At 33.1% G+C, this 24,923-nt stretch overlaps 1 protein-coding gene across 5 annotated transcripts in view; it reads right to left on the reverse strand.

The window, feature by feature from the left end:
- LOC100242759 (probable LRR receptor-like serine/threonine-protein kinase At1g56140) overlaps positions 1-24,706 on the reverse strand; it is a 70,576-nt gene extending 45,870 nt beyond the window's left edge. Inside the window, exons 1-5 of one of the 5 annotated variants that reach the window (XM_010647664.3) lie at positions 24,337-24,706; positions 20,760-20,971; positions 5,446-5,517; positions 5,178-5,249; positions 360-431 (exon numbers count right to left, since the gene is read on the reverse strand). In XM_010647664.3, coding sequence (XP_010645966.1) covers positions 360-431; positions 5,178-5,249; positions 5,446-5,517; positions 20,760-20,971; positions 24,337-24,360 — 452 coding nt within the window. In that variant the 5' untranslated portion in view covers positions 24,361-24,706. The remainder of the gene's footprint in view (positions 1-359; positions 432-5,177; positions 5,250-5,445; positions 5,518-20,759; positions 20,972-24,336) is intronic. The other 4 variants (XM_002270940.5, XM_010647663.3, XM_019217933.2 and 1 more) reach the window with 4 other exon arrangements.
- Between the last annotated feature and the right edge of the window lie 217 nt (positions 24,707-24,923).

Here is a 24,923-nt window from a genome sequence, read left to right on the forward strand (position 1 = left end):
ATTCATTGCCCAGCTTGAGGGGGAGTATGGAATTCCAGGTTTATGGATGATTTTAGGATGAAATTAGAAGATATTACAGGTTGTAATTACAGATTTGCTAGCAGTAAATAGTTGTAGACTATTTTCTATAGATAGAAGATAGTTACCTCTCTTGTGGGATCTGACAGAGTTTTTAAGGAATTACCAGGCTGTTGGTAATCTCCTATTTCCCTATAAATGTATATTTCTGTAGAGTAAATAATATGAAAGAAAATTCTCACAATTTTCTTCAATAATTCTTCTTTTAGTTACACAAAGTAATTAAATTTCATTAAAAGATAATAAAAATAGAAATATATATAAAAAAAAACATAACTTACAACATTATTAGATCTTTAAGATTTCCAAGCTCCTTTGGAATGCTCCCAGATAACCCATTATGGCCCAATGACCTATTCATATAAGAACAAAAACCGTCCAAAGAACCAAGAAACAAATATTAGAACATTGTATCAATATTTGGGAAGCCTTTATTATTAATTTAAAAAGCATACTATAAGAAAAATACGAAGTGTTAGAATTATATATCAAGTGGAAACATCAAGGTGTCAATATGTTCAACATGTACATAGTAACAAAAATACTAAAATAGGAGAATTCTTGTCATAGGGATAGGAAAAACTAGTTGTTAGAAACTGTTTCAAATTCCTATTTAGTACATAGTCCTTTGGGTAAAAGAATATTGTATAGAATATTTCATACGTTGATATTTCCCTAAGTAGATTTCCTTCTAGAATAAGGAACTGGCTTTGATTTGGATTGTGTAGCAAGAAAGAAATGCCAAAGTTTTTTAGGATACGACGAGTTCTTTAGAGGTTCTCTGGGATACCATTCATTTCCTTACTTCATTTTGGGCCTCTTGCACCACAACTTTTAAGAGCATTCCCCCTTACTGTGATTCAACTTGATTGGTTGTCAATGTGTAAGTCCAAAGGTGTGAGTTAGTAAGGAGAGGTTGTGTACTTTCCTTAGGGTATATAGGTTTATTTAGTATCTTAGGGGTCCTAATTGTTTAGTTTTTTGTTTTGGGAGGATTTCTCATCCTTCATTTGTACCTTTTAATCCTTATTTAATATATCACATTGTTGTTTCTCATCCCCAAAAATATATCCACAAATAGTGATAGTCTTGAAAAGACTATAAAAGGTGGATAGAAATGTAAGGAAGAGTAGGAAACACCCGATAAAGCATGTCGTTCGAGATATAGATATTAAGAGTAGAGAAACATGAGAGCATTTCAAGCTCAAAAGTTGTATGTTCTTTTTCTTTGTCTTGTGATTTCCATACAATATAATGGATTAGATATAAGCATAGTTGGTCAAACAATGTTAAAACACTATACATTTGTGTGTGAACTATTTTTTATCTTTTTGTTATTATGGGAATACATGATATTAAAGCTTCCACTGGCATAACACTTGCAACATGGCATTTGTACTTTAGTGTAGAGGTAATTATCAAAAAGAAATAAATAAAAAAAAAAGGTCTTTGCATGTGAGTGTGTCTTAGGTTAAAAAGGAAGGTTGGTCCATGGTTGAAAAAAAAGGTTCATGTGTTTGTTAGTGATTTGAGTGGATGGATGAAAGTAAGCCAACTGGTTTATTGCAACATGAATTTCCTAAGCACTTAAATGGTCTTAAATGTTTCTAGACAACTATCTAGGCTATGTACTTAATGACTTGTATTTTCTAGCATACCCAAACAAGAGGTTAAGAATCTTGCTTTTTTTCCTTTTACCAATTTCCAAGGACATCCCAAATGTAGAAGCTTGTTTTGATATTGCCTTAAAATTAAATCATTTCCATTACCATTAGTTTCTTATTTACTATGTTTTTGGATACAAATCTATGTTGTAAAATAGGATGAAGTAAATGGAGCCATAACCACAAACAAGAAAAAAAATGGAACAACATTGCATGGTACATGAAATCTATAGAATAATCAAGGAGTTTCAAGCAGCGAACTCAAATTATTTTGTTCATATGTCATCTAGGAGCAACCCCAATCTTCCCAACCTTCTAGTTAGCAGTAGGAAATAGAGAAAATCGCTTAATTTCCATATCAGTAGATTCAAAACTTCCATGTATTCCTGTCTCTTAATAACTAGGAGGTACTAAAGAAGTCGCAAGAGAATTTTCAAGGTTTCACCTTGAGGAAAAGTATGGTATCTTCTTCTTTATATTTCAATAGGAAAAAGTGAAGAGATGTACAAAAAGCACTTGAAAAATGACGCATCAAAGTACACATAATGCAAGCAAAATGTGTCAACATGCAAGGAAAAAAATGAAGAGAGGAAACGAAACACAACCACCCTTTTCTTAATTGAACTTAAACCAATCCATAAGGCCTATCATAGCCATAGAAGGATCATCTATGTATACTCTAGCTCAATCCAAGAAGATACACATATAGGAAGATTTGATAATTTGTTCCAATTGTTCCATATCTCTAAAAGCCCTAGGTTTCTTTCATTCCATAACATCCAAAACAGACAAAAGAGTAGCTCTCCAAGCTTTTATCCACTTTTCCACAAAAGATTCATGCCAACTTAGAAGAGCTCTTACAGAAGAGTGCAACACTCATGCCACTCCAAACAAAGAGGAAAACAACTGCCACAAGATTCTCTCTTTGGAACAATAAAGGAGCATATGATTAGCCAACTTTTCTTCCCTTTAAGACATGTAACATCTAATCGAAATGCGCCAATGCCTCCTACTAAGTTGATCAAGCATTAAGATCATTCCATAGACAACTTCCTAAGTAAAGAACCCACTTTCATTAGCATCCATGGATTCTAAACTATTCTTAAGGAGAAAGGCTCACTACTTACCTGGGTTAAGGAAGCATACCACTCTTGAATTTCTTTCGTCCAAAGCTATCCTTCTCAGCCTTCTAATTAAGTTTGTTTATAGTTCGTAAAAAAAGGCATCCACTCCTTCAAATTCTCAATCATGGAACTATTTACAAAAGTGAAGACTCCACCACCCCACTCCTTAACCTACTCCCACATCTCTACCAACTAAAAGTCTTTCATAACAGCTATAGAAAATATATGGAAAAAACTCCTCCAAGGAACTTTCAACACACCACCTTTCTAGAATTTTACCCTTCTACTATTAATGGAAACAAGTTCTGCTTTTAAAGGCCTCCCACCTGAATCTAACAACCTTTCAAAAACTCACCCAATAACCCTCCCTAATCACACATGAACATTAACGCCCCTCATTAGCTGCAAACTTTCTAGTTATGACCTATTTCCAAAGGGTCTCCCTTTTAGTAGTGAATCTCAACTTCATTTGCTAAGTAAAACTTTGTTAAGGATATGAAGATTTCTAATGCCAAGACCTCAATTCATTTTATCCAAGCAAATAGTAAACCAGTTAACCAAATAAGGCTTTTTGCTTAAACACTCCTCTACCTCAAAGGAAATTTCTCAAGATTTGCTCGAACATAAAGCTCACCTTTTTGGGAATGGCAAAAAGACACAAAATAAATAGGCAAGTTTAACAACATGTTCTTGATCAATATGAATCTCCCTCCTTTTGGAAGGTATTGCCTCTTCCACAAGGTGAGCTTTCTCTAAAATTCCTCCTCCATTGGTTCCTATGCCCTCCCAAATTTATGGGGAGCTACCAAAAGAAGGCCTAAATATTCGGTGGGTAGATTCCCTACCTTCCAACCCAACACTAAAGCTAAACCCCCCACATTTGTACCTTCTTCTATATGACTCAACTCACCTTTCACCATGTTTATTTTTAAGCTAGATATTGCCTCGAACCACATGAAGGTCAACTTAGATGCTCCAAATGCTCTTGATCATTGTCACAAAGAACAAGGGTATTGTCGACAAACAAAAATATGATACTTCCATCCCCCTCCCCTCCCCCTCCCCCTCCTCCTCCCCACCTCTTCCTCCCACTTTGAATCTTGAGATGTAGCCCCCTTCTCTAGCTCTCCTCATAATCTAACTAAAAGCCTCCATTTGCCAATATGAAAAGGTAAAAGAGAGAGGGTCTCCTTGCCTCTCAAACCTATTGAGTTCTCAAAGAAACCAAACAAGATCCCGTTTACTAGAACAGAGAATTTCATAGTAGAAATGCACCATTTGATCCACCTTACCCATTTGTGACCAAATCCCATTTTATCCAAAATTGATAACAAAAAGTCTTTGGTTTATATGGTTGTATGCCTTTTCAATCTTTATTTTGCAAAAAGGCTTCTTGTTGCCAGGCAAAATTCCTAGGACCCAAATTGAACATGAGCTAAGTGTCTACAAAGTCATCTTTGTTCATTAATGGGTTGTTATTTTAAGGTAGCAAATTCTCTCAATATAAAGGGAACAATTTTTTCAAACTAAGCAATTTGTGCCTAGGAAAGAATATTTCATTGCAACACTTTTTGCCACTAGAACTTATGGAAATTGAGAAACAAAATTGTAATATAGACAAAGGAGTTTGTTCTATTGGAATTCAGTTGGTGCCATTAACCTTTTGAATAAGCTTTAAAATTGTAATGTTATGGGAATAATGGGATTTCAAGTGAAAAATAATAGGTCTTCTAAGTTAACACAGGACCTCCCAAAGAGGAAAAATTATGATTTTTTTTTTGTTCCCAAGGTCCTCACATTCACCCATCTCATTCTCTACTAAGATTTCTCCAACCAAGGAACTCTCCCTATTTAGAACTTGTGAAGGAGAAATATTGAGTGAAAAACAATAACACTTTTAAGAAATGAAGTACGTGCTTCATATGGTAAAACTGGGTTCATTGATAGGAAACCAAAATAACATGAAACTATTATGAAAATGGGCTTCAAAAATAGCCATTGGAAATAAGAAGAAAAGAAACAAGTTATGGAAAAGATTAGAAGACATGATGTCCACACACATAAATGCCCATCTATGTTAGGATAAGAAATAAAAATAATTAGTGTATGCTAAACTGCATTAGATATGTTTCAATAAAAAAAACCATAATTTTAACTGTTATAGTTAACCAACCCCCAAATTTTGCTCCTTAATTGAAGGATCCTACAAATTTTATCCAAGTTTAAACTTTATAGGGCCAAGTTTCCTTTTTAATAAGAAATCCATCACAAAAATGGAAAAAAGAATAAACAACCATGTAAGAACACTTACAAGTATTGCATCTGAGATAAATTTGCAATAAATGAAGGCAAAGGACCTGTGAAGTAATTTTTATCAAGTCTCCTACAAAGAGTTCAAAAGAAATTAACAAAAAAAATATATTCATCTTAATGAAATAAATAAATAAATCATTTTTTTTAATATTTATTATCTAAAATTATCCATTTCACATGTTCAAATGGGAAATGTGTTTCATTTGAAACTTTTTGCACATTAAGTAGAAAAGCCTAAGCACAAAGCAAGACAGAAAAATTCTTACAAAACCATGAGATAAGTCAAAGTAGTGAGCTCCTCTGGAATTTCTCCTGTTTTGTTTAGAGATAGTACTTTCCTAAAAAAAAAGAAAAAAATAATATCATAGTCACAATTAGAAATTAGAGTGCAGATTTGTATTTCAAACTTCTCCCAACTAAAGGTTTTCCAATCTTTTTAAGGACCTTAGAGTTTCTCTGCTAGAATCCTAGACAAGTGTGCTAACAAAATAAACTTGACTAAATGATTTTTGCCATCCAATCTCGATCAATAAATCTTTCAAATATTAGGGTGCATGCAATACATTTTAAATTGATTCAAAATATAATGTTGCAATGAAATAGTAAACTTAACGAAGTTGTCCACAATAAAATAAGATGGAAACTTAACTTTTTTTTGCTTTTTGTTTCTAAAATGAAAAATCAAAACTTTGATTTAAAAGACAAAACAAAGAAATATAAGTTTATTTTAGCCATGACAATATTTTAGTCCTTAATTTGTACTTAAATAAACTTTAAAAAGGTAAATTCATTAGTAATGAATATGTTTTATTCCTTAATTGTATTTAAAGAAACTTAAAAAAAATATAAATTTATTATTATGTCAATGAAATAGAAGCAAGTTTGTGACTTTGATTTAATAGTCTAAACTCATATGAAGAAGACCCATTAAGTGTAATAGGTTAATAAGCCCTAGCTTAATTTTTCCATCCTATTTTCAGTCATTTGTATAACATGCTATTGAACACATTCATTACAAAAACTTTCAGTATTTAACTCAATTGTGTTATCAAATTTTCACCCAAGATGTCATCACATGGAGAACATGATTATAATTTGAATTTTTTCTTTTAATGTGTCAAGAGTTTAACTACATGTTTTGATCCATGAATTTAAGAAAAGAAAATAAAAAATTCCAAAATTTATGGAAAATGGTTTACATTATAAAGTGTAGCACTAAACCCTTTCATAATTCCTATCGAATACAAAGAATTGGAAAGTAAAAAAGAATAAATTTTTTCATTGATTTCAATCTGTATAGACCCATGTGTTTATATAAAAATTCTTAGCACAAAAAATAGAAACCTTCTTAACCTAGTTATATCAGATTCCCTTGATTACAGGATTGTCCTAATTTTTTCCTTAATTACAAAATTATAAACTATAATCTTTACTAATTGCATTTTTCCAAACCCCTTTAAGTTAGTAAATAGATGTTTTCCATTCCTAGGTTGGATACACTTGCTTGAAACATTGTACTGCTTAAACCTTTGGTGATTATATCTATAAATTGATTTATAAAAAGTATAAATCAATCCACTACCTAGTTCCTCCTTAATAAAATGTTTGTTTATCTCTATGTGCTTTGTTCAACCATGTTGCACTGGATTATGCACAATACTGATTGCAAACTTGTTGTCGTAGTAAAGTCTTATCGGGTCATCCCATTTAATCTTCAAATCTTCTAAAATGATCTTCAACCATAGTAGTTCACAAAATCCTTGAGCCATTGTATGAAATTGGGTTTCTACACTAGATCTAGCTACCAAACTTTGTTTTTTACTTCTCTATGTCACCAGATTCCCACTAAGAGAGGTGCAATACTAGGTGATTGATCTTCTGTCAACCACAACTCCAACATAATTTGTGTCTATATATGTTTCAAGTATTAGCCTCGAAGTTTGTTTAAATAGAATGTCCTTTCCTCAAGACCCATTAAGTTACTATAGTACTCAATTAGCAACTTGCAGATGAACCTTTTTTAGACTGTCCATGAACTGGCTAACCACACTCACAGCATATGTTATATTTGGTCTTGTGTGGCAGAGATAAGCGAGTCTCCCTACCAAACATTGGTACATATCTCTATCCACAACATCTTCCTTAGTATTTCCAAGCTTACAATTAGGATTTATTGGTCTGTTTACCAGCCCACACACCAACTTCCTTATTTCCTTAAGAAGGTCCATTACATATTTCTGCTAAGAAATAAAAATTCCCTACATAAAGTGTGCAACTTTGATTCCTATGAAGTATTTCAACCTTCCTAACTCTTTAATTTCAACTTCCTTGGTCAAGCATTGCCTCAAAGTTTGTCTCTCCTTTTCATCATTTCTCATCATGATGATGTCATCTATATACACAAAAAGAGTTGTAACTCCCCCTGAATCTAAATGTTTAATGAACAACATATAATCTCCCTGACTTTGTTTGTATCCCATGTTTTTCATCACTTTGGCAAGCCTTCCAAACCACGCCCTTGGAGATTGTTTCCGCTCGTATAGAGCTTTTTTCAATTTACACACCTTTTTAATGGCTAGGTCACTTCCATATAAATCTCTTCTTTCGGGTCTCCATTCAAAAATGCATTGTTGATGTCAAACTATTGTAGATCTCACTCAATGATAACAAAATTCTGAGCATGTTCATCTTGGCAACTAAGGCAAATGTCTCTAGATAATCCATGCCATAAAGTATATCCTTTATCCACCAATCTTGCTTTGTACATATCCAATAACCCATCCATTCTATACTTAACAATATAAACCCACTTACATCCCACTGGTTTTTTTCCTGTAGGCAAATGTACTAACTCTCAAATTTTATTCTTCTCGAAGACTTCAATTTCTGTATTCATGGTTTGTTTCCAATTTTCATTAGATAAAGCCTTGGATAGAGTGGTAGGAATATGAATATTGTTCAAACTTGTAAGAAAACTCTCTTGGGACGGAGACAACTTTTCGAATGACACAACATGAGAAAGTGGATACAAATGACATTTAGTGCATTCCCTCATTCCCTTTCTAATCGCAATACCGAGATTCTAATCTATGGGTTTTTCAAATAGTCAACTAGGTACAAGTTGTCTACACAACTATGTACAGTCGTGTGTACAACTATACATACAGCTATAATGTATAGTTGTGTACAACCGATTGTGAGTAGTGATTTATTTTGTATAGTTGTCAATTATTTTGTATGGTTGGCTATCATAAAATAGTTGTGTACTCTAAATAAATACCCTTGTGATATATGAGAATATTCATTCAACAATTTACCAAGTTGGTATCAAAACTAAAGTAGAGAATTTCTGCTACTGCCTAACCGACACTTCTTCCATTCTTTTTCACTCACTTCTTTACCATATCATGTCTGCAAAAACAAATATGAGTATTTCTAATAGCAAAAAGTCATCCATGGTGACCATGCACAAGATTACCTCTCCAACAATTTTTATTAAGTTGGATGGTGTTAATTATCGTGTTTGGTCTCAAATTTTGGAAATGCATATTGTTGGTAGAAAGAAGAAGGGATATATATCACAAGAAGGAAGGTTGCACCTGCAATGGCCAAAGACACTCTAATCAATTCTTGGCTCATCAATTCCATGACTGACTAGCTGATGTCACACTTTGCACAGTGTGGAACAGCTAAGGAGGTGTAGGATTCAGTCAAGAGGAGCTATCTTGATGTCTCTAACACTTCTCAAGTATATGAATTGATGAAGAAATCCTTTCAATCACACCAAGGTGGTCACCCTCTTGCAAAATACTATAATGAGTTAAACTCAATATTCATGGAGCTTGATTATCGAAGACCTAATTATATAATGTGTGTAGCTAATATTGAGAAATAAAGGATGCATACTACTGAGGATTGGGTTTATATATTTCTTGCAGGTCATGATCACAATTTGGATTAGGTTAGCGGTCGTGTTTTGGCCACCTCTTCTTTATCAAGTCTAAAGGAAGCTTATTCACTAGTTTGTCGTGAAGTATAGAGGCAGGTCACCATGGGAATAAAAGATCACCGCAAGGCTTCCACAATGGTTGTCCATAAGAATAACACATGACCAACGCCTTTGACTCGTTCTACCGACTCTTCTTCTCGCTTCTACACTTACTACAATAGTACAAAACATATAGTAGATGTTTGTTGGAAGAAGCATGGTTATCCAAAGTGATACAAGCTTAAATAAGCTGAAAGGAAGAACAAGAAATCAGCTCAAGTTGCTCTTACTGACGCTACTCCTCCAGCTTCTGCTTCTTAAATCTCTCGATTATCTACTCAAGAAAGTAATTCTAGTTTGACATTAAATTCTGCTACGTCTAACACTTGGGTTATTGATTTAAGATCTACTGATCATATGACTAGCCATTCTTCCTTACTTGATTCTCTAATGCCCTCACCTATTAAGTTTGTTCAAGTTGCTAATGGGACTCCTATACTAATTTCAAGATCTAGGAATGTCTCACTTTCCCCCACACTCTCCATGACCTTTGTTTTACTTGCATCTCGTCTCTCTAATGGTCTTCTTTCTATTAGCAAGATTACCAAACATCTTAATTGTTCTATAACCTTCCATTCTACTCTCACTGTGTGTTTCAAGACAATCTTACGAAGATAACGATTGGCATTGGTAAAGAGAAAGGAGGTCTTCTTATGAGAATCAACAAGCATTCAAGGATCCATTGCATGTTCCAGTTGGGCCTATTACTAAAGCAAGATCTAAGAAGATCAAAGAAGCATTTAATGGGCTAATTCAAGATATTTGGGTTGATTCTAACGCAGGACATTCCAAGCTTGGCCCAAAGGAAGATGAAGGTGTAATAAATTTAATCCAAGCTATTAAGGGCTAATTTGGCTTGCTTGGGCGTGATTTATGGCGTGGATTAATGACTGATTGACTTTCCAACTGCATATCAGTTATTTCCTATTCTAAAGCTTCTAAATTCAGGCCAAATCTACCTTAATTTTAGGCTTTTATTATTTAGAACGTTTCTTTGCTATTTTCCTATTTTGGATCTGCTAATTTCAGACCAAATCAACCTTTATTTAGGGTTTTAATATTTAGTACGTTTTTTAGCTATTTTCCTATTTTGGATCTGCTAATTTCAGACCAAATCAACTTTTATTAAGGGTTTTAATATTTAGTAAGTTTTTTTCATGACGTATAAATAGCATGCACTCATTGTAATAGGGGATAATTTTTATTGAATAAAACAATCAGAAAAGGTGAGGCTTTGCTCTTCTTTTGGTTCTTCAAGAACTGTGAACTTATCAGGACTTCTTCCTTGTGGCGTTCAAAATTTATACCTTCGGTTCGTGATTCCATTGTAATCATTGGGTCAAGGTCTGTTACTTATACTTTTTGGTTCGCGTTTCACTTATAAACGTTGGGTCAGGGTTCTATCAAAAATCTGTATTTTAGCTTTCTTGGGCAATTATTCCAATACTGTTTGTTGGGTCTCAAAGCGTGTCGATTGAGGTTCGCATCATCTTCAATACTTGGAAGGGGCAAGGGAGTTACAATTTGAATCTGATTGTGTCTTTCAAGTAGCAAGAGACACGTCTAATAGAGAAAAGATTCTTTTATGGCATTGCCGATTAGGTCGCCCATCTTTTTCTCATTTGGAACATTTATTTCCTCAGTAGTTTTGAAATATTTCAGTTTCTAGTTTAAGGTGTGAACAATGCATTTATGCTAAAATCATCGTGTGTCTTTCAAAATAATTCTCAATAAAAGTTTGATTCTTTTTACCCGTGTTTTTACATATGTTTGGGGTCTTTTTTCTACTTCTTTCGCTTCAAATCATAAATAGTTTGTGTCTTTTATTAATGATTGCACTAGGGTGAGTTGGGTATATTTACTTACGCCTAGAAATGATGTTCTACATGTTATTTCTCAATTTTCCAAAATGATTGCCACACAATTTAATACTCAAGTTAAGGTTTTTTACTCTAACAATGGTTGTGAGTTTGTGAATCAATCCCTTACTAATTTATTCAAAGAAAATGGAATCCTCCACCAGACAGTGTGTACATACACACCATAACAAAACAACATAGCAAAGCGTAAAAACCGCCACATTCTAGAAGTGGCTCAGGCTTTATGCTTTATTATGCGTGTTCCAAAACGTTTTTGGGCCGAAGCTATCATGACTGTTGTCTTTCTCATCAACCGAATATCTACTCATGCCATTGATTATCAAACTCCTTTACGAATGTTATCACGATTTCATTCAATTCCTTCTACTTTGAATCTTTGTCCTAAAATTTTTGGTTGTGTATGTTATGTTCATATACACTCTCATCAAAGGGATAAGCTTGATCCTTGTGCTCTTAAATGTGTCTTTCTTGGTTACTCTAATTCCCAAAAGGGTTATAAATGTTTTCATCCTCCTACAAGCAAATACTATGTCTCCATGAATGTTCAATTCTGTGAAGGGAGGTCTTATTTTTCTAGGAATGTGTCTCTGGTTCCTCTTCAAGGGGAGATTAGTAGTAAGGAAGAGGAAAGGTTATAGTTAGAAGAGAAGAGGTTATGGATTTCAAGTTAAGGGGAGGATTCAACTGATTTGGGAAATGGGGAGTCTTTTGATACTCCTAACCCTATGGCTGTTGAGTTTGCATTTGAGGAAAGAAGGGATGAAAGACCAACCAAATTATTTCAACGAGGTTATACAAGGAAGAAAAAAAATGCTACTATCATACCCTCTCCAAGCTTTAATACTCCTCTTGACGATACTTCCATGTCATCGGATGACTCTTCCGAGACTAATCTTAAGGTATATGTCCTTTCACCTTTAACTTCTAAAATTGCTACCTTGACTCCACAAGATGGTGAACAAGGTAGGAGCTATCCTCTTCGTGATCGTAAAGAACCTAATAGGTTGGGTTTCTCATAATCATCCGCTAATGTTGTATATCCCATTTCTGATTTTATCTCTTCTTATCACCTATCTAAAACTCACCTTGCTTTTGCTCTCCAGTTATCCTCTATGTCTATTCCTAGTCATTTTCAGGAAGCCCTTGAAGATCCTAAGTAGAAGTCTGCTATGGGAGAAGAAATGAAGGCTCTCTAGAAGAATTCTACTTGGGAGATGATCGAGCTTTCTCAGGAAAAAAAACAGTTGGATGTAAGTGGGAGTTTTCAATAAAGTATAAGTTAGATGTGATAATTGACAAGTACAAAGCTAGACTGTTTGCCAAGGGATACACCTAAACTTACGGAATTGACTATCAAGAGACCTTTGCCCTTATGGCCAAGATGAACATTGTTAGAGTCATACTCTCTCTTGCAATCAATCTAGATTGGTCATTGAGACAGTTTAATGTAAAGAATGCATTTCTCCATCGTGATATGTTAGAGGAGGTGTACATGGACTACCCTTCGTGGTTTACACCAAAAGGAGGCAAGGTATGCAAACTAAAAAAGGCTTTTGTAGGGATTGAAACGGTCACCATGAGCATGGTTTGGCAAGTTGAGCTACTCGATGGAGTATGGTTTTAAACAAGCGATGGCAAATCACACTCTATTCTATAAGAAAGATGGTGATGACATTACTTGACTTATTGTTTATGTCGATGACATGATTGTTACAGGTAGCAACTCTACAAAAATAGAGAAGCTTCGAAGCTATCTGGCCAAGGAATTTTAAATGAAGGACTTAGGTGCTCTAAAATACTTCTTGGGCATTAAGGTTTCTCAGTCCAAGCAAGGACTGTTCCTTTCACCATGGAAGTATATATTAGATCTTTTAGCTAAAACCAGTAACTCCGCTTGCGAACCTATAAAGACTCCTATTGAGATAAATTATGGTTTATCCATCTACGCTGATTGGATTCCAACAAACAAGGAAAGATATTAGAGACTAGTGGGGAAATTAATATATAAGACCCACACTAAACCTGACTTGTCATAAGCAGTTAGTGTTGTAAGTCAATCCATGCAAAATTCAAGTGACCGACACGTGAGTGCAATAAATCGTATCCTAGCCTATTTGAAGTCCTCTCCAAGCAAAGGTATTATGTTCTCCAGACATGGGCATCTAGATATTGAGGGTTACATAAACTCTGACTTTGTCGGATCCAGATTAGATGGAAAATCTACCTCAAGGTATGTGTCATTTTTTGTTTTTGTTTTTTTTTATTAGAAACGAAGAAAAATATATTAAAAGAAGAAAAGATACAAAAGAAGGAAGAGATACAAGCGAAAGATAAGAAACAAGAGAAGGATGAGAGGTCCTTCCCACAAAAACAAAAACTGAACAAAAAAAAAAACACCCAACTTTCGAAAACTAAATACAAAGAAAAACCCCAACACTCTCAAACTTTTGAAACGCAAACCGCAGTCCAGTAGAGTTGCAAAACACTAAAAGGAACTCCGCTAAAAGCTACAATACAAGAGGCCAAAAGGGAGGAATAGAAAAGAAGCAAGTCCCATAACATCTCTTCCGTTGTCCCCTTATCCTCAAAAATCCTATTGTTTCTCTCTTGTCACACCATCCATAACAAAATGAGGCGAGTGTTTTGTCAAAGTGTCTTGCCTCTTAATGAATTCCCCAAACCTTTAAAAGCAATAACCATCATGTCCACAATACTCCTTGGAGGGTCCTAAGTCAACCCTGCTAGATTGAACAGCTTGTGCCAAAGTCCAATGGTAACAGGACAATGAAAAAAAAGGTGGTCGATCGATTCTCCATTTCCTTTGCAAAGAATGCACCATTGAGGACAGAGGGATTTGCAGGGTCTTCTCAATTGCAACTTGTCATTGGTGTTTACCTTCTCATGTACTACTAACCAAGCGAGGGCCTTAACCTTTGAGGGGGCTTTTGAACTCCAAAAAAACTTGGCCGGAAAGGAACAAGATAGGATTTAAGACTTTTGACAAGGCCAAGAAAAAAAATCTCACTGAAAACAAGCCTGATGATGACAAAGACCAAGCTCTTGAATCTGCCAAAGAAGGAGAGAAAAGCACTGAACTAAGGAAGGACATGATTCTCTGAAGCAGATCAATTTTTGTATCAGTAAAATTACAACGAAAATTAAAATTCCAAGACAGTGGAAAGGAATTGCCAAGGACGGTATGTGTCATTTGTAGGAGGAAATTTGATAACTTGGAGGAGTAAGAAACAAAATGTGGTCTCATTGTCTAGTGCAAAAGCCGAATATCATGTGCTTCATATACCATGTAGAATACAAAGAATTGGAAGGTTAAAAATAATAAATTTCTTCCTTGATTTCAATCTATGCAAAACAGACCCACATATTTATACAAAAATTCTTATCACAAAAAATAGAAACCTTCCTAACCTAGTTATATCAAATCCCCTTGATTACAGGATTGTCCCGATTCTCTCCTTAATTACAAAATCATACAACTATAATCTTTCCTAATGACATTACCAAATGACATATGTTAGAAAATGTGGACTTTTAGGAATAAGAAATCAGGGAACTTATTCCCTTCCAAATCATATATATCAACTGTACAACTATAGAATATTATAGTAAAAGTTTTTCCTAACTTAGCGAAGAATTATAGGAGTTAGTTTCCTATTTTCTAATTGTATTTCCTGATTATATTCTCCAGTTTCCTGTTTTATTTTAGAAGGTAGTCTATAAATTGTACTCATTTTTCTTCTCAAATAATAAAAAATTCTAATTTCCAACTGTCATGGTATCAAAGCTGGAATCTTTTCTACTGTTATCTTTCTTTGACAACCTTAATTGTTGTTTTTTTTTCTTAGGAATTCATTCTTCCTAGTTTTCTTTGGATTTTTTTTTTCTTAGCCTTAATTGCCATTTACTCTTTTCTTTATCAAACATGTCTGAAGTTTCTGAGTAGTCCAATTCAACCCTTACTCAAACCTCTATCAAAATTAATCCTAGCCTTGAAAATCCCCCTTCAAATTACCATTGAAAAGTTGAATGGAGAAAATTTCTTCTCCTGGTCTTAATCAGCCAAACTATCTTTAAAGAGTCGAGGAAAGATAAGTATGTTCTAGGATGATCTCAATCAGCCAAAGTATCTTTAAAGAGTCGAGGAAAGATGAAGTATGATCTGGGATTGTCAAAGGGCCAAAGGAAACAAATCCAAATTTGAAATTTGGGACTCCAAAAATTCCATGGTAATTTCCTGATTGCTAAACTCCATGAAACCTGAGATTGGTCAACCCTTTCTGTACCTTTCAACAGCTAAAAATGTGAGGGATGCCATGACAAAAACCTACTTCAAGAAAGGGAATGCAGCACAAATCTTTGAATTGAAAATGACCATTCACAATACTAAGCAGCAAGATTAATCTGTAATTGTCTACCACAACAATCTGATCATGTTATGTCAGGAATTAGATCTCCTCCAACATTTTGAGACAGTGGCACCCGAAGATGCTGCAATTATGGTGGAGATGCTGGAACGGGCCAGGTATTTGACTTCCTGGTTGGCCTATGATCAAATTTTGATAAGGTACAGGGTAGAGTCTTGGGTATAGAACCCATTCCTTGTCTCAATGATGTTTTTACTTATGTGATAGTTGAAGAAGGGCGTAAAAATGTTATGATGGACAATGGTTCTCAAGATGTCTTAACCCTTAAGATCAAATATCAAGATAATCAAAAGGTGTGGCAATAGAAGAAAACTAGTGAGAAAGATACCCAATGGTGTGATTATTACAATAGGGTGAGACACACAAAGGATACATGTTGGAGATTGGATGGAAAAACCCCCCTCAAAGACCAAAGCACTAAGGCCCCATACAAGAAGACATAGGCATTGCCTCAAAGACACTTGAACCCGAACTAGCAGTTGAACTTGACAAGAATTTTTTCACCAAAGATCAAATGAAACTTCTTTTCAAATGTTAGGGAAAACTCTAAACTTGTTTAACAATTCCAATTCTTCATCTTTCTTTGCTCAAACCTTGGATCATCGATTCAAGGGCTTCAAATCATATGACAAGTGAGAAAACTTTTTTTCATTCTTATAAATCCAATTCTAACCTTGGAAAAGTTATTGTTGTTGATGAGTCCTTCACAACTATTATCGGAAAAGGTTCAATTTTGGTGACACTAGGACTTACTTTTGATTTTGTACTTCATGTTCCTAAATTGTCTTGCAATCTCCTCCATTAGCAAACTTACAAAGTCTCTAAACTATCGCATGATTTTTTATCTTTCTCATTGCATTTTTCAAGACCTGACTATGGGGAAGAGGATTGGCAATGTTGAAGAGGAGGGACTACATTATCTCAATTCCAAGACCAAGGAGAATGCTCTAGGATATGTCTCTAGCTATCGGAAGAATATGAGAGGCAGATCTGGTTGTTACACTACCAATTAGGTCACCCAAGTTTCTTATCTCTTAAAAATTTGTATATGGATTTCTTTGTCAATGTCGACATCTTAAAGTTTCAATGTCAAGTTTGTGAGTTAGCTAAAAGTCGTCGTGTATCCTTCCCATTGAGCAATAAAAAGTCTTAAATTCCATTTGCTAGTGATATTTAGGGTCCTTCAAGAGTAAACACTTATAATGGTTTTAAATGGTTCATTACTTTCATTGATCATTTTAGCCGAACAACATGGATATATCTCCTAAAAGATAAATATGGAACTAACCAAACCTTCAAAGCCTTCCATAATATGATCCAAACCCAATTCCATAGCCAAATTCAAATTCTTAGGATAGACAACACAAAAGACTATTTCAATTCTACCCTAAGTCCTTACTTGGTGGAGAATAGGATTGTACACTTCTCCACGAGCATAGACATCCCTCAACAAAATGGAGTGGCTGAGAGAAAAAATACACTTTCTAGAAGTAGGGAGAGCATTGATGTTTTCTAGGAAGTTCCTAAGTTTTATGGGAGAGGCGATTCTTACAGCAACATATTTCATAAACCATATGCCATCAAAACCACTTAACCTTAAAGTTCCCATTAACCTTTTGAAACAAGCCTTTCCTAGTGTCAATCTCTTTGGGTCTCTAGTTCCTCGGGTGTTTGGGTGTGCAACATTTATCCATGTTCATGAGGAAAATTGGTTTAAGCTTGAACCAAGGGCCCTTAAATGTGGCTTTGTTGGATATTCATCCACTCAAAAAAGATATAAGTGTTTTCACCTTCCCACTAGGAAAACCTTTGTAACCAGGATGTAAAATTCATAGAGTTTATCTTATTACTCTTAGACAGGTTTTTAGGGGAAGGAAGGGAGAGTAGAAAACCTACCATGTCTTAACCAGAATGAATCTACAACCACTATATTGACTAACTTTAGAGAACAGATTAAGAATGAAAATCCAGGGAAGACGAAGATAACCAATCAAGGGGAGAAAAAACTCATGAACAGTAGATAGACACCACCCCAAGATCTAAAAAAGGTAATAAAATATGGAAAAAAACATTTGTGGTCTATACAAGAAGGAAAAGAAACAATCATCCTCCCATTATAGTCCCAAATTCTCTTTCATGTGGTCAATCTTCAACTTCAGAGAAAGGTATGGAAAATATCTCTTCTCCTTCTTCTTCTTTTGCTTCATCATCTTCAACTTTTCCTCTAAACTCTAAACAACCTTGTTCCTTGTTGGACATCAATCTAGATATTCCCATTGCCATTAGGAAAGGCGTTAAAACTTACACCCAACATCCATTAGCCAACTTTATTTCCCAACATTAGTTAGAATCAACTTATAAGGCCTTCACCACAAACCTATCCATAGAATCTATCCCAAACACTATCAAAGCTTTATTAGATCTTAGGTGGACGGAAGTTACTTTGAAGAAATGAGTGCATTGCATATAAATGACACTTAGGAAGTTGTAGAATTGCCTAGTGGCAAGAAACCCATTGGATGTAAATGGGTCTTTACTATTAAGTACCAAGCATATGGATTGATAGAGAGGTATAAGGCTATGCACGCAAACTTTTGATAATGATTACCAAGAAACTTTTGTGCCAATCGTAAAGATGAACTCCATAAGAGTCCTTTTCTCTAAAGCTCCAAATCGTGATTGGAATCTACATCAATTTGATGTAAAGAATGCTTTTTTACATGGGAATCTTGAAGAAGAGGTGTACATGAAATTGCCGCCAAGTTTTGAGGAGCTCAATGGTTTTAGGAAAGTTTGTAAATTGAAAAAATCCTTACATGGTTTCAAAAATTACCTAGAGCTTGGTTCGAGAGGTTTACCAAATCTCTAAAACTTCTTGGGTTTTGTCGAAGTCAAGGAGACCACATATTATTTTACAAACCATCCTCACTAATGAAACTAATTGTTTATTGTTTATGTCGATGACATAATTGTCTAAGGTGATATCAAGAAGAAATATACAGGTTGAAATCACTTCTTGTCAAGGAATTTGAAATCAAAGATCTTAGCGATCTTCAGTACTTCCTTGGAATGGAGGTGGCAAGGTCAAAAGAGAGCATCTTGGGTTACTCAAAGTATACACTTGATTACTTTAAGGAAACCGGCACAATAGGTTGCAAATCAACCAAGACTCCTATGGATCCAAGACATAAATTAGGAGCTAGAAGGTGTTCCAGTTGACAAAGGAAGATATCAACGGTTGATTGGAAGATTGATATATCTCTCCTACACTTAACCTAATACTTATGCTATTAGCATTATAAGTCAATTCATGCACACAACCCTAAAATGTCACATAGAAGTAGTACTACGAATATTAAGATACTTGAAGGCTACCCTAGAAAAAGGCCCAATCTTCAAGAAGAATGGTGAGCTACATGTAAAGGCCTACATGAATGCTGACTGGGCTAGGTCAATCAAGGATTGAAGATCAACCATAGGTTACTGCACGTTTATTGGAGGCAATCTGGTCACATGGAGAAGCAAGAAGCAAAATGTTGTGGATAGATAAAGTGTGGAGACAAAATATAGAGCTATGGCACTAGGGATTTGTGAAGTTCTATAAATTTGAGGTCTACTCAAAGAACTTTGATTAGAACTCAATGAACCAACAAGGATTCACTATGACAATAACTTACAAGGCAATACAGATGTTATCACAAAGGGGTTGTCATGTACCACATTTGATTTCATGGTGAGGAAGCTAGGAATGCATAACATGTATGCACCAGCTTGAAGGAGAGTGTTAGAAATCGTGGACTTTTAGGAACAAGAAATCAAGGAATTTATTCCCTTCCATTTATGGTGCAACGAAAGGTTTGTTTCGAAACGAAACAAAAAAACACTCAAGAACAAACACAAAGATCACAATAGGATCTCAAAATTAGGGAATAATTCTGAAAAATTATATTGAACTCCTTTCTAACAATTACATTAAGTCTTTAAATAATGTTTGTAATGCAAAAATAAAGGAAATAACTGAAATAGGAAACTGAAAATAGGAAACCAATGATGAACCTAAAATAGAAACTAATGATATAGGAAACTAATGATAAACTTACAATAAAAATTAATGATGTAGGAAACTAATGATGAACCTAAAATAGAAACTAATGATGTAGGAAATTAATGATGAACATAAAATAGAAACTAATGATGATTGTGTTCTGCAAGAAATCGGGGAATTTACTCCCTTCCAAATCATATGTATCAACTGTACAGCTGTAGAATATTATAGTTGGTGTTTTTCCTTAGTGCAGAATTGTAGGAGTTAGTTTTTTTTTTTATTTTATTTTATTGTATTCTCTAGTTTCCTGTTTTTAGTTTAGAAGGTACTCTATCTATAAGTTTGTACTCATCTTTCTTCTCAAATGATAAGAAATTCCGATTTCCAACTTTCAACATATTATTTAAATATTTGTAAAAAAAATCAAGGATATTTATGTCATTAGCCTACTAGGAGAGCAAACAAGCATCTACATTCATGATGTATGTATAACATCACCCAAGATTTATATAATAACCATTCTTGTTAGTGTTCAAATCTTAAACACTAAGCAAAAGAGCAAAAGCAATAGATGTAAAGAAACACGATACAAAAATTATACTAAAATTATATAGATGAAAAATACATATAACAATTTGAGTTTGATAAAATTCATAAACAATAAAAGTATTATAAAAGGAAAAGTTTTACTTATGTCACCACCTACTTATTTGGTATATAGTTATTAACACATTTTTCTACCTTCAATCAACATTTGTCACATTATTAGGTAGTAAATGTAGAAGTGAAAAAGGTTGTATGAATAACACCTTCTTCCTAAAGAAAGAAAGGTAATGCTATGTTTTCCTCCTCTTTATCACTTTTTTTACCTCTAGATAGGTAGGGGTGGGAGGTACAAAATGGTGAGAAAAATAAAATGAATATAAATAGATTTCTTTCTCCAATCACCACCTACCACATCACAAAAATGAGGGTGAAATAGATAGGAAGCTCATTTCCTAAAAGATAATATTACCTATGAGACTTGACCATTTCAACTCTTTGATCCAATACCAACAAGCGAATTTTCATTAGATAAATTTGATAAATATCTAATCAATCTCTTAAAAAGGAGAAAATATGGATCTAAAAACCAAGTGAGAGATATAGGAGAATGGATACGTACAAATGAGTGATATGGCAGGTGGTGTTATCATTGTAAGTACAATTACACATGATAGCCTGTTTGTTCACCTCATCATAGAATTGGATCTCGTTAATGGCCGATCCACTACATGGCTCCCCACTCATGTTCCAGAAGGTCGTTGATTGCATGTTCCATTGTTTGAATAAAGAGTTCAACGCTTCCACTGTCTCACCAATCATAACACTCATGATCTAAGATCCAATACTTTGTGAAAATTCAAATTCAATAAGCTCATATTTGAATTTTTTTTTTCTTTATAATTAGATTTAGTTTGCGTGCCATTTTTTTATCCTTGCATTTAAAAAAAAAAAATTAAATACAAGTAAATTACATCTAAATTTTTCCCTTTTTAGAGTCTAGATTAGAATTTAAATTTTGCTTCCTCGCATAAAATACATTATTAATATTTTCTTACTTAAAATTTAAAGCAATGGGTTTGATCTCAATTAATTGTTTGATGTGATTTAGTTTATTATGCTTTTTATTATTATTATTATTTTGAGTAAAACTGCATTTGGTTAAATAAGATATAAGGTCCATATTGCCTCAAGTGAAAAAATCCTTGTGAATTCTCAAGTGTTTAATAATAGTTTGACACTAACCCCGCTCATAATCCAAATGCCTATATTTCTTTTTTTTCTTTTTTTATTTGATAAGTGATAATCCAAGTGCCTATATTAAAACATCTCATTTCTTTATCTTTTGATATTAGAATTCCATAAAAATTAGGTTAACTATCATCAATGATATAAATAAATGTGAAAATTAAGATTAATAATAGTAAGGTATAAAAATAAAATAAAAATAAGAAAAACTAAAATAAAATTAAAATGGTAGAATATATTGGTTTCTCCCTAAGATGAATCATTGTGTCAATAATAAAATATGAACATAAAATAAAAATGGGGAAAATAAAAATAAAATAAAATTGTAGAAAATATTTACTTCTACTCAAGATCCATCATTTTGTTAATAGTAAAATATGAAAATAAAACAGAAATAGGAAAATTCAAGGATCAAATTAAAAAAAAAAAAAAAGAAATCAATTAAAATAATAAGAAATATTGGTCTTTGCTCAAAATCCACCATTCTAAATATACATACAATTTTTTCTTTTTCTTTATACATATTTGTTTTGTATTCAATTGTTTCATGATTCTTTTAGTTAAGAAAGGTGATATTGAGAGGAGCATAGGTTGCAATTCAATGATAAATGTCATTTTAATTCTTTTAAGACCTTTTTTTAATAAAAAGATTCTTTTTTTTTTTCTTTTTCCTCAATTTTTTTCTTTCAGATTGCAATTGTATTGATTTATTTTCTCTCAAGTTCTACTACTTTAAACCATGCAAGTTTCAATATGCCTATTTTTTATTATCTCATGTCATATTAGTAGTGAAAACATATGTTACATATATGATTCTAAATTTTTTGCATTAAAATAGTAAACTTTTTTTAATGTAATTGAGTACCTTAATGAGAGTTAGAAGTGAATATTGATAGAACTCATCATTGTCATTACACAAAATAAAATATTTAGAAAAAACATATTAAAGTTAAAAAGACCTTATCACTAAAATTTTTTTTTTTTTTTAAATATCAATGTAAAAATTAAAAATGTTAAAATTTATAGAAAACCAAAAGAAAGAAAGTTAAGTTAAAAATAATATAAAAATGAATTAATTCTTAAAAATAATAAACAAATATTAGAAGAATAACAACGCTAAAATAATATTTTCATGAAAAAGAAAATGAAGATATGAGAAAAGAAATTTATTTTTATTTTTAATTTTGATTCTATCTTTTAATTTTATTTTATTTTTTATTTAACGATAGTTAATAGAGTTTTCATTGAATTCTAATGGCATGAGATAAGGTGATGATGCGGTTTTTCAAGTGACATATGTCAAACTATTTTTCAAGTGAATGAATTTTCATCAAATGAAAGAATCTGCTTTTGTCAAGTTATAGATGCATTATACAAGGGAAGAAATATTATACATTATCATAAAATTGACTAGAGAGAAGAAAGGAAAAGAGAAGGATTTCTTTGATAATTCTGGAATGTTCTCACTTAAAATGTTTTAGTAATATAGAGAAAGTTTTTAAAATAGAGGCTGGTAACAAAGTTGTAACAACCTACTTGCAAACAAAACGGAAATAGAAAAAGCTAACAATTATTTAGCTAACTTGTAACCATACTGCAATATACCCAAATATTCTAATATACATAAGTACAACATTAAGGTTATATTTGGTTCCCGTAAAATACTAGGAAAAGAAAAAAAATTAAGAAAAATGATTTTCTCATGTTATGGTTGTCCTATGGAAAGTACCAAAGAAAATTAAATATAATTAAAATTAGTTAAAAACTTATACATTTTCAAATTATTTAATATTTATATTGATGAGTTAAAATAAGTAAAATGAGTTCAAAGTAGTTAAAAATAATAATTTATTAACTTTTAACCTATTTTTTATTTTCCTTCTACTTTTTCTTTATATTTTTTTTCCCTTACATTTTCCCTCTATAAGGAAAACTTCGGATTACCTTTTTAAAATACCCAAGATCCAAAAAGTAGTTGTTTCACCATTCAATTTTTCACCCCAAATCATGAATGGAACCACACTAAAATTGAGAATCACTCTGTTTCACAGCACAAAAGCCTTTCACCTTCTTTTCTGTACAACTTTTCTTCCCGAGTTCTCTTGGTCTTTCTTTTCTCAGAGAAAAATAAAAAATGAGAGAGAGAGAGAGGAATCTTACTTCTTTTTTTTATTGGGGTGGTTTTTGGGCAATTTCTGACAGTTCCATCTCCCAGAAACTGCTCCCCCTAATCTCTCTTATTTGGTTGAATCGGGTTCGGTCAGCCCTACTTGGGCACCCACCCAACTCCAACACCCTCAAATTTTATGGGAACCAAATATAGCTTAAATGTCTATTATAAGGCAATAATAACTATTTCATCTTCGTAACTACATAAAACATAAAAATAAAGTAATGAAATAATATATTACTAGTTTATCATCTATCACATAAATAAGGCAACAATATATATATATATATATATAACACAATTGTTATGGTCATTTCCACATTTTTTTTAATATAAAACGACTTAATTTAGTAATAACCCAATAGAAATTTCACCACTCAGAGAAACCAAATCTTACATGGTAATTTTAAATATAAATATATTTTTCGTTCAACTGAGAATCTAATTTAGATCTTCCAAGTATATAATTATAGGCTAATTATTTACTATAATTTGTTTCACGTATTGAAATTGCATTAAATTTATTATCTGTTAGTGTATTATATTCTTGAGTTCCTAGAAATGGTTCAACCATGAGTTTTGTACTGCCCATTACTATTTTTTTTTTTTTTTTTGTTGCTCTGAGCGATTTTATCGAACAATTGGTGTGTGCCCGCTTGGTTGTTTATTTCCAGGTAAATGCAACAAAATTCGATAAAAACAGAAGAAAAAAAAAATGGAGGCGATCTGAAAGATCAAAGTGCTAACAAATAGAGTGTGGGAGAAGAAGACAGAGATATACCTTCAGATGGGTCCAGAGCAGCATTTTGAGCTGTGGATTTCTGAAATAAGAGCGACATGAAGAGGAAGATGGCGCAGCAGAAGCGAGGAACAAGTGAAGCGGATGCCCTTTGGATCCTGAAATTCATCTTCTACGATTTGCGTCTCTCTTCTCTCTATCTCAATTGGATTTAAGTCAATTACAGACAGAAACATTGAAGATAGAACTTCAAGAAGATACTGCTATGACCGACTGACAACGATTTATGGCAACGAGTGTGAAACTGTCGTCTTACCAGATTTGGACTTTTTAGTATCTTTTAAAGATACCGACGCAAGTTGACATAAAAAAGAAAAAGGTTATAACAGAAAGAGACACATAGGGCTGATGAGTGTACACGTTGATTCCTTCCTGCTTCTTACTTTTCAAAATAACAGCAACTGGAAATCATTCTTAAAAATCTGAGATATTAAAAAAATATATATTCCGATCGTGAAATTATGAGCTGATTCACCTTTTGAGCACCAATGGTGGCTTATATTATTTTTATTTTTAAAAATAAGATATTTAATATTTTATCATAAACAGAAAATTAGAAAATTAATTAT

This window comes from Vitis vinifera, chromosome 10 (genome assembly GCF_030704535.1).
Source record: "Vitis vinifera cultivar Pinot Noir 40024 chromosome 10, ASM3070453v1".
Lineage (NCBI taxonomy): Eukaryota > Viridiplantae > Streptophyta > Magnoliopsida > Vitales > Vitaceae > Vitis > Vitis vinifera.